General features: G+C 37.4%; 1 protein-coding gene across 3 annotated transcripts in view; it reads right to left on the bottom strand.

Annotated features, from left to right (window-relative positions):
• Positions 1 to 9: 9 nt before the first annotated feature.
• HIBCH (3-hydroxyisobutyryl-CoA hydrolase) overlaps positions 10 to 11,476 on the bottom strand; it is a 49,347-nt gene continuing 37,880 nt past the window's right edge. For 2 of the 3 annotated variants that reach the window (XM_075153654.1, XM_075153655.1), the window contains exons 12-14: positions 7,662 to 7,781; positions 7,354 to 7,387; positions 10 to 2,232 (exon numbers count right to left, since the gene is read on the bottom strand). In XM_075153654.1, coding sequence (XP_075009755.1) covers positions 2,117 to 2,232; positions 7,354 to 7,387; positions 7,662 to 7,781 — 270 coding nt within the window. In that variant the 3' untranslated portion in view covers positions 10 to 2,116. The remainder of the gene's footprint in view (positions 2,233 to 7,353; positions 7,388 to 7,661; positions 7,782 to 11,476) is intronic. The other variant, XM_075153656.1, reaches the window with a different exon arrangement.

Genomic DNA, 11,476 nt, shown 5'->3' with positions numbered 1-11,476 from the left:
GGAAGCAACTGAACATGCAAGTCAAAGTTTATTGATTCAGAAGTATGGTCTTGCTAAAATGTTTTACATCTTTTTCAGTCAGAGAAGGCATGATCCCTACTCCCTGGGGATTACTGTGTTTTTCATTAAATATAGTCGCTGAAGATTGCTCCTTTTGTACAAAAATAATGGAACAAACCAACTTACAAAAAATAAATTAAAAATAGCCAGCTTAAGAATCTAAAACATATAAAAAATTTTAAAAATAAGGGGGGAGGTTTACATTTCTTACAGAACCAGCATGAGGTAGAAATTCAAGTCATATTTTCAGAAATTACCCTAGAGATATTAATGAAATCTCTCAATTCCTTTTGAAAATAAACTTAGGGACTGTCTCATAACAAATATGTACATGGTAACATTAACTGGCAGCTGAAAATTTAACAATTTTATCTTAAAGATTCTAGTGACAAAGCAAGGTGCCATTTTTTCTTGATTTTGTTCTCCCTTTTGCTCACGTCTAATTCTTTGAAAGTCACTCTAGTAGTTCACCTTGATGCCTGAATTTCCTGGACTTTGTTTCCAGGCAACAGCTTCTAGGAAGGAAGGAGCCTTAAGCCAGAGTAGACCATTACTGTCAGTAATAAAAACTGCCCAATGTTGAAAACTCTGTAACAGTTCTGCTGTAGCGCTGACTTTTTGATTCCCCAGTGCTGATTACTGACTATGTTATTTGAACAAAAGTTTTCTTCCTTTAGTCTCAGTGGTTCATCTTCAGAGAAGCCAAAATTTGTATTTGACCTGCCTATAACTGTAGAAACAAGTAGGAAGAGATACTGATATATGATTTGATTAACCATAAAAAAGCATGCAGTCTTAATGTTGAAGAAAGATTAGTAGCTATGTGTTGCACACACAATAGAAAAATTCATTTTACCCCCCAAAAAGGTTATGCTTTTATCAAGGGGCTCTGGTTATGTCATGTAACTTCAAGTATTACTAGTATCAGAACCCAGCAACCTTCAATGCACATACAACAAGGGTTTTTTGATGTATATTTAAATTTTGATCCCAACAAATACATTTGTTAGGATATGTTATGTTAAAAAACTGTACGATCCACCTAGCAGCAGATATTTCATGTTTTCCCCTATTCGTTACCTTCAATACATGTTTCTGTGTTCCCCCTACTTTTCAAAAATTTTCCACCCAGCAGACAGGATGTTCACGGGCACCCCAGACTAGTTGGTATAGGTGAACTCCAGCCACTTGTAGTATTAGGGCCAGGCTGACCTCTACCACCAAAATCATTGCACCATCACTAACATCAACAGGAAATGTGCTGCTTGGTATTCAGGGGAAGGTCTGAGGCAGTTATTTCTTCACCACTCTGAGACCAGGAAAAACGAGCCATTTTTAAAATAATGAAAAACTAATTATGCAGTTCAATCAAACTTAATGGCATTTTTAAAAAATTGGTTTCACAAGCAAACAGAAGTGTGCTCTAGGCTCTGGCAATATTATGACATTTGAAACAATGTCTACATCACACAGCAAGACTGTATACTGACCAAATGTTAAATCAATAGTACAATTTCTTGCTCTCAGACTAACAATGTGTCAGTCTGACCTTTTATTTAAAAGACTAGTTAACACCATGGATTTAGCATGTCTTGCATTTTCCTTTGTAGCTCTGACTGTTTTCAAGCTTTAAGTATATTTTATTTTCATTGTATAGAGAAGAATCTGTGGCACAATCCCAATTTAACAGATCAGTGACAGAGCCAAGAGCACAAAGGTCTCCTGACTTCTTGCTTATTAGGTCATCCCTAACCACGCTGTCTCCCCCAAAGGTTCCTCCTAAACTAAGAGTTGATGCAAAAAATTAAATGTTAATCATTGTGTAAAGCAGTAAAAATAACAATTTGCCTTGAAGTAATTTTTCCCCTTATTAACCAGAGATATGATTAATTTTTCATTATGGCAGCATAACAAAAGAGAACGTTTCTGAATGCAAAAAATTAGACTTACAAATCTCAGGCTAGCTAAAAGAGTCTTGTCAAACTTTATCACACTACTATAAATTTTTATATCATAGAATTAAGCAGATGTATTAAGATGTCAATAGGCTTGATCTTTACAACTTCAGATCATTGTTTCCCAGTGGCTTAAAACAATCGTCCACAAATTCATCACTGACTTCTTCTAGAGCAGCTGGCTTCCATCTGGGGGATTGGTCTTTGTCAATCAGCACTGTCAGGTGGAGTATAAAAACACAAAAGTTACTTGTAAACTTTCTCTAATTAAGGTGACTTCAGATTGTATCAAAACAGACAACTACAGTGAATATATGGGGGAGAAAAATCAATACGCTCTGGAGAAGACAGAGTTTTTGTAACATATATTTCTACTCTAATAAAAATTCTTGAGTTGTGACCTGTCTAGAGACGTATCTGGGAGCTGCCTGATGACAGAAGGAACTGTGGATCACTTCAGAAGTAGCCCAAGCTTTGAAGGAATAGACCTGAAAATAGTGCTTTCTGTTAGACCTACTACTCTTGCCTGTCTTCTGCTCTTTGATGTGAATCTGGGAACAGTATGCGTAATGCTCCTTTTGGACAAGAGCTTTCACATCTCTATGCAAAATCTGACTCTTGGTAGAGTATAGAAGATGACTCAAAGTGGGTGTTAAATGCCTAAAGCTAATTTAAACACATCATATAAACTAATAATGAAATAACTAATGAGGAAAGCGTAAAGCAGAGTATCTTTGTGGGAAAATCAAGAATATTTATTTGTGAATACTGACAGATACTGCAGACCTATGTAGATTTAACTGTGAAGATTTCTATAATCTTAGTATGTATACTTTACGCTGTATCCTGGGAGGTACATCACTGAAGATAAAATCATCAGTGAATGAATCGCATGTAAAAGCGTAACAAGAAAATATCAATTCTCAAAAAACATTCCTTGTATCACAGGAATATTGAAGGCATGTCAGCAAGAACAGCTGCACTAGCAAACAATAATAAGAGAGAGTTTATTTGTGTGTAAAAATGACCAATATGAATTCCAGAGCGTCCTTCCAAGCACCTTTCTGGGCCCAAGAAAACCCATAAAGGTGCTATTCAAAATGTGAAATTTTTGTAAGTCAAAAAAGAACAGCTATAGTAACTGTGGCTCTCTAGGATGCACTGACTCATAACATCCCTCCTCAACACACATTCCCTTCAGACGTGTGAAGGTCCCTTCAGCACCTGGTTTGGAGATGCACCTGTGTTCTGGGAGGCCTCCTGACCCACACAGCCCACAGCATATAAGGGAGGACGGGCAGAAAGCACCTCTCAAGTTTCTCTGCTGAGAACAGAATTTTTTGTTTGTTTGTTTGTTTGTTTGTTTTTTCTGTCAAAGACTTTGGAGTAGGATGGTTCTAAAGGCGTGTGAAAGGAAGACACTCACAGAGACTAGATATTTTGAAGAATAACAGCTGTTTTTTGGTAAGTTGTCATGTCTCTCTCAACTTTCTCAACAGACTTCATTCTTGGTGACTAAACTAGAACCATTCAGGATGAGAAATCTGCAAAGGAGTTGGATTTTAAGTTCAGTGGAAAGAATAACCACCTAAAGATTGTGTCTTATCAAAAGATGGGCATTATGGCAGTTTGTGGTAAAAAATGTGACTTGAAAAATTCTTTTTAACTTTTCCCTCTATAACCAACACTTGGAAAATGCCTAGAAAATAAATACCACTCAAATGACAACTACACTAATTAATATTTCTGTAGCTGAAGATGTACAGGCATCATAACTCTTTAGCTTGCATCTCCAAAGAGAAAGAAGAATCAGAGCCCTGCAACCATTTACCTGCAAATGCAGGACTAAGGACTCCTTAGATACAAATAAACACTAATTTTGAGAAGAAACCCGTTATATAGATACAAGCTGCAATTCCACAGATAGTAGAATCCATGTGGGCAATTCTTTAAAAGAAATGTGCTGTAAAAGAGTGATTTTACTAGGTTGTTCAACTGGGTAACTTACTGAAAAGTTATGATCCTACAAGTTAATTTTAAACATTGTGATGTGAAGCCACTGATTGGTTTGGGTCAAAATACATAATTGTCCCAAATCAACTATATTTATTCCATCAGAGTAGTACTTATCTAATTATTTTCTTCAACTTTAGTTGAAGTTCACAGTCTGGCCAAAATAATCTTAACTGTTATCCACAACAACACTGACAAGAGATGCTTTAAATTGGGGGGGGGGGGAAGTCCATGTGTATACTACTACAGCTTCAACTCTGAAATACAGTAGTAATTGCTGATAATTCTCCACTCTATGGCACTACTGTGCCATAATCAAGTTAATCTTTCTGTTTGGATCTGTGGCCTGTTTTACTCTGGTGGATAAACTGAATGCTCATAATGGTCTCTCCAATGAAATCTTTAATCTTATATGAGTTAAAATATTTGTTTTCTAATAGTATCGTGAAAATATTCCTTTTCTGCATTAATTTCTGTATATTTTGTGTTTCTCCAGTTTTGAGATACCGATCACTACAAGAACAGAACAAAAATTCCGAAGACTTCTAAGGTAGGCTAAGGGAAGTTCATTAGGATAAAGTAACTGAACATAGACATTGTGTTAAGGGTTTCTTCTTGTGTTTTACCTTTTTAAAAAAAAAAAAAATCCAAAATCTCTCTGTTCAGTAGCAGTGACTTTACCAGACTTCAATTAGTGATCTATTGCTTAGCTTTATTCAGCACAGTCAAAACACTGATGTTTCTAAGCACCTGAAATTCTGTTAGTTGCAATGAGATCTCTCTGCCTACTCACTGACTGCAGGGGGTTTGTGTGCCCAGGGTAAGGCTCACATCTGCCAGCTGCTAGCACTGCAGGAGAGAGGGCAGAAGCCAGACAGAAATAAGATCTTTGCAGGATCAGCAATACGTAGAAGGCCTTTACAATTCCGTTTGAAGTGTACATTCCTGCACAAATAGTTAGGAGGCTAATTTAACAGATTTTTGTCCCCTCAGGCCGTTGAAATTGTAGTCGACCTGGATGTGTTTGAGTACTGACTCCAAAAATGACCACTTTTCTTATGCAGTAAGAATTAAAAAACAAAATTCTTGGAAATTACCCAGAGCTATGCATTTCTTAGTTTATGTATTATTCTATAAATCAAGGTGAAAAATGGATACTTAAAAGTGTTCAAAGACCACATTTACCATTATATGGGAAAATGTTGATGAAATATGATGAAATATGATCTGTGTATTTTATGCTTTAAGGGTTTTGGCTTTTCTTTAGCAGCTCCAATCACAAGAATCATAAATGGGGAAGACTGTTTGCCAGCAGATTTTCAGTCTGGTTGAGAGAAAACAGGCTAAAAGAAAAATGAAATTTTGACCTCAGGTCAAAGCAGGTTTAAAAAACTCTTAAACTACTTCCCTAACATTCCTATTAAAATTATGGTTTGAAGCAGCTAAAAGCTGTTATTAAAACCTGACCTGTGGCCATTGCTGCTGAAAAACAATCTTCAAAAACTAAAATCTGATTATTGTATCTTAACTTTACTTTGTGATAGAGCCTCTTGTGGTAGATAGGGTCAACAGCTGGCTCTTAAATGCTTGGAATGTAATGTTTTAATACAGAAAAAGCTAATACTTGAGTTAACATTTTTATCATTTTCATTTTTATTCACTATGGTTGATCCTATGAAGTACTTAATAATCTTACTTCCTATTAAAAAGGATGCTCAGCACATTGTTGGATAATGATTTTTATGAGATTAGACCCAACTACAAAAATGATCTGGAGTCAGATTCTGCAACACTCTTAAACAAGAGAAACACTTTTTAGAAGACAAATCTGAGAACAAGATATACGCAGTAAGCAGGAGCAAAAGTGCTTCAAGAACAAATTATTATTCTTAGCAATCCCCTCAGTGCAGCTGGATCTCTGTGTGGTTTTTTTTTTTTTTTCCCTCGTCCTCTGATATAGTTAAGCCTTTGCTACATCATCCTACGTAAAAGAGAAGCTTCCCAACTGCTGCTCTTGCAGCTGCTTTCTTTACAAGCAGTTTGTGTAATTTACTGGCCATACTGACAAGTGATGTGCTTTTGTCCTCTACCGCATCCCCAGATGGTTTAATGACCTTGTCCATCACAAGTGAGAATTTGGTTTGGTGTTCATCTGACTCTCAGACTTTGAGTTTGTCACTTCCTGAATAACTACATTTCAGCAGCTTATATGGTGATTTAAAATATATCCTAGGAATATTCTTTTTAAGATATCTTTGTCCTCGTTACCAACACAATGAAAACCATGTACTTCTCAACATGTGTTGTAAATTCTTCAAAGGAGTCTCTGCTAATAAGTGCTAAAGATTAATCAATTAAAATCAGAAACTTTTTCCATGATGTACAAACAAACTTTGCATCTCTCACCCCAGGTTATCTTTAATACAGTATTACTAATAGTGAACGCTCAAACTAATATCCACTACTCAAGTGGATTTTCAAACTACTTTATAAAGACAGATATAAAAAATGAGGAGGAGATAATAATACTACTTGAGTATATAACTGTGTGAATTAAAAGCCACCCCAAAATGTTATTCATCCAAATGTCTTGTACTGTAAGCTCCTTGGAAAAGGAAATGCCTGAGCTTTGTTTCATCTTGTGCTGAAGAGTACATAAATAATTACTGCAGTTTCTAACAGATGTGACATCGGGTTTGACAAACTGCATAGTGAATCAGCAGTAGAATCAAGGACAGAATCTAAGTCTGTCCCCTAGATGAACTTGCTGAGCTGCTGCTCTACTTTTACCACTATCTATCTTGACCGGTGCCTTAAAATGCTGAATTATTTAACATTAAGTTTACATATATAGTTTTTTAATAGTAAGACACCTCTATACAGAGATATTTCAGACATGCATAAAAGTAGTCTCTGTCCTAACAAATAGTTGCTCTTGACTTTGAGTCTTAAACCATCTTATAGCTGGCTGAACCAGCTATGTGGCAATACTAAATCTGGACAGACAAATGATACATGTAGCTACTCACTACTGTCAGCATTAAATATATTTTGAACTTTCCCAATGAACTAGTGAAACCTTTTCATGGTGCTGCGTTACCAGGTGGAAACGGAGATTACACAAAGGAAACAACACAGCTGTTACACTTTGGAACAAATAATAAATTTTGGCCATACAGGAGTCCAATAAGCAAAAACTGTAGCAGGCTGGGACGTGTTCTCTGGGCTGCTGCTGCATGTGCTTTTCTTAACCTCTAGAGAAGCAACACAACAGTGAGTTTGCATATTATTAAGTTTGAGAAACATTTCTGATGTGCATGCTTACCTGCCCGAACCCCTTCATAGAAGTCATGGCCTCTCTGAAAGATAAAAAAACATTATCATAGTTTTCTTAACAAAAGCCCTCTACCATTCCCATCTGACCATCATTAATGTAGTCTCCTTCGAATTGCATATAAAGACATGGAACTGGGAAAAAGAAAGTGACAGCCTAACAAACACACAAAGAAGATACTGAAAATGAAAACCTATAAATTGTGAGCCCTTGATGTAATCTATATAAAACTTAGTCTCTGATAGACTTGCTACCCCCCTTTGGCTGAAGAGAGACAAAGGGCTCAGTTGCTTGCTTACCATGCATGCTTGGCTCAGTCTGTATTCCATTGTGAGTACATCTTGTAAGCTCATGGAAGCTCCTTCTCTGAGCTGTCTGAGAGTCATCTTTAAGGATGTAGGTGACATCTTATTAATAGTCTGGGGAAGACATTAACAATTACTTTTATTCTCTTCAATTTAGGCACATTTGCAAGTGTCTTTTTTGCATTTTAAACTTTGTGAAGTAAATCATGGTACTCTTCTGCCTGAGCTCACTTACGTGATACCTATTCCTCCTGCTCCCTCCCACCGTGCTGTCATACTAAATAAACTTACTTGTATAAACTTTTACCAGCAAGATTTCTGGGATGTATGCCATCACTTGTGGAAACCCTAAAACTCCTAAGGTCACATCATTTATGATCAAATTACTACTAGCCAGAGAATGTAATGCAGCTTGCAAGCCATTTCCAAACAGATTCTTTTGAGAAGTGAAGGCAAGTGTTACAAGCAATTATACTCCATTTTTGAATATCATATATATAGTCTGAATTGCTCTTAGATATTATGATACTGTAGTTGATATTAGTATTGTACAGCATTTAAGTTTTATTTGGTACAATAGTCAGAGTAGTAAGGTAATAATAGTGAGATTAGCCACAAGCTTTCAGTAGTTGCTTTATGATCCTCTGCAAAGACTAGACAATATACTAAGAAAAAAATTGTGGAAGAAAAAAAATATTAAAACGAATCAAACAAAAATGCGTATTTGTCCAGCCTTCTTGTCTGGGATCAACAGATACTGCAGTAATTTAGCCCTCCATTGCTCTGCTGATAGGAAGCCTGAAGGTCTTGCCTTCCTTCTTTCACAGAGCTACAGGCTATAAATATTATGCAACAGACAGGATCTGTTTAAGGCACACAAACAAATGCTGTAAATCTGGCTCTCATGACTATCCTTCAATTAACAGCATGCCAGTAAACAGTAGGGGGAGGTGGGGAGAAAGACAAAAACCTAGTTAAGAAAACAGAACTGAGCTTTAAAGCTTTCAGGGTTGTCGGGGAAAGGAGCTAAATCTTACTGTTGCTGATCTTTGTTTTCTTACTCTAAACAAGACTCTTCTTCTCCTGTAAACCCAGCTAAAAGCTCTGTATTATTCACAGTACAATAGACATTTCCTGTTAATTAGGACATTTTTACCACTACTGAAAAGCAGCAGATGGTAAGATTTGCCTCTTTACATTATTTTCATTGCAGACATTAGACTCCTTACCCACAGACTGAAATGGCAGGTCATCAACATTAACATTTTTTCTGGCTCCCAATTATTCTTCATCCCTCTCCAGACACCAGCTGATACAGCAGTGACCCATTTTGCCTAGTTAAGCTGGAAAACATGCAATTGCTATACAAGCAGGAGGCTGTGCAATTGGACCTTAAAAGCACTGGTTCTGTCACTCTGTTACTTGCATGTTGATCACTTTGCTTGAGAGAGAAGCTGGTTTAGAAAGAACTAACGCTGGCTCGAACTGTCAACATTTCCTGAGTTCTGGTAAAGCGCTCTAACAACAAGCTGCCTTTCAGCACAAAAAAAAAAACCCAGCTATACCTCTAATTACATCACTATGTAGGTCTCGGATGGATAGCAACTCTTAACTGGACCCCTTATTTCCCGTAATGTGCTCTTGCTGGCTTTACCTTAGAACTGGACCTTTTCTCCTTTGAGTTTCACATTCTGTCATCTAGATTAGAAAGTCTTTGCTCAGACCAGGTTAAACGGTAAGCACAGTGCAACCAGATGGCTCCCTAGGTGAAACAGTTAATGGCAGGTTCTTTCTGGTTAAAGAAAGTGCTGAAATGGGGAAGATCTGAAAACAGCACTTAACTAGTCTAGTGCATCCAGCAGCTGCCTTATCTTGGCATATCAATGAGGTTGAAGGTGGAGGAGGCACTGCCATAAATCAAGCTGAAGGAAGAGGAACAAGGAAAGAAAATGGGTAGGTGTAATTGCAGAAAAATGAGTCACCAGTGTATCTATAAATAAATTCTCTGTACAAAGAGGAGGAGGGGATCGGTGCTAGGGAACAAGCCTGAAAAGGAGATATGATAGGCTGAAGTGGGGAGTACTAAAATGCAAAGAAGTCTTCATAGAAGTATTTGACATCTATTCCAGTATCTTTGAGACTGTCTTGATTTCAACATAATGATCCTGACAGCTACAAGCTGAATTTGCAGTAGACCCAAATTCCAGTAAGATACTATCCGAAGGTGACCAACTTAATTGACACTGACTCAGTGGAGTCCCTTACAAGTGTGACAGCTGCATCTTTTGTCTCCAAGGCCCATTAAAGTTTCTGACCTGAGCTGCTGAGGGTCCTTGAGGGAGGCTTTCTTTAAGTTAAAACAAACAAAAAAAACCTCCCAGTGTATCACTTCCCTTGCAATAGATGAAGACACCCATCACTTACTTTCTGAGATACCAAAGCATTTGTTCGTTTGCAACGAACAATGGTTCTGGATGAGCTTTGACAAAATATGGGTATCTAGCCAAAGCATCACAGGAAAGCTGCTTAAGGACAGATATATCACACTCTTACTGGTCTGTTAACAGAGTTTCAGAATGCTTCTTTACTTGAATTCAACACTACCAAGATACCATCCAGCTTCGTTCCTGTAATCTATCTCACCCACTCGCTGCATACCCATTTAAAGTTTCAGGAGCTAGTGTCTGCACCCCAGCCTGACCAGTAGATCTGGACAAGGTGTCCTGTAATTCTTAGTCTCTGCACTGTCCTGCACACTACAGTGGAATTCATTCAGTAACAATGAAGGCTATTAAATCATGAAGTATCAGTGCTCAAAAGGTGCACTGTCCTGCCAAAAAAAGCTATAAGAAAGCACCATGTGAAAACCAAGGCCTTTCAGTACTTAAAGGGGGCTTGTAAGAAAGATGGAGACAAACTTTCTAGTAGGGCCTGTTGCGACGGGACAAGGGGGAATTGTTTTAAACTAAAAGAGGTAGATTTAGACTAGATATGAGGAAGAATTTTTTTACAGTGAGGGTGGTGAAACACTGGCACAGGTTGCCCAAAGAGGTGGTAGATGCCCCATCCCTGGAAACATTCAAGGTCAGGTTGGATGGGGCTCTGAGCAACCTGATCTAGTGGAAGATGTCCCTGCCCATGGCAGGGGAGTTGGACTTGCTGACCTTTAAAGGTCCCTTCCAATCCAAATGATTCTGTGATTCTATGATCTGATGCTTTTCAGGTTTTGACCCCACATGCTTACTTCATCCAATCAGAAGTGGTACTTCTGTCACTCAGATTAAAGCTTTTTGGCTCATGTCAATCCTGAAAACAAAGTACTGCTACAAAATAAAAGGTTTTAAAAAATATTTTATTATGAGTTTGAAAAGTGTGTTAGTACTCTAGCTTTCTACCTATTTGTAACTGGGTTCAAAACGTGATTTAAATCATGAAGCCATTCTCAAGTAGAATTTTAACAACTTTACATTCTTCTTATTCATGCAAACCACTTTAGTATCAGATATGTGAAAGCCTGCCAAGCAGGCATGTTTTGAAAGTAAAAAGCAGTAGTACTGTAGACTGAACAGAACAGGATACCTAGGACAGCATGGCTCACAGCACACTTGGATTATAGCAGAACTAGTAGTTCCATTTATTAACACTAAAAGGTATCTGTACATCCAAGGTGTGGAGGTACCAAGGTGTACCTCCAAATTAGGGTATTTGTATTAGACTTCCAATTAGGGCTTATTTCATAAGCTTACTACTATATACCATAATAAATATACAGGGAAACAAAGAAAATAAGCATACATATTGCTGTCTTG

The sequence above is a fragment of the Calonectris borealis genome, chromosome 6, assembly GCF_964195595.1.
Source record: "Calonectris borealis chromosome 6, bCalBor7.hap1.2, whole genome shotgun sequence".
NCBI lineage: Eukaryota > Metazoa > Chordata > Aves > Procellariiformes > Procellariidae > Calonectris > Calonectris borealis.
The sequence above is the reverse complement of the archived record's forward strand: the minus strand, read 5'-3'. Positions and strand labels throughout refer to the sequence as shown.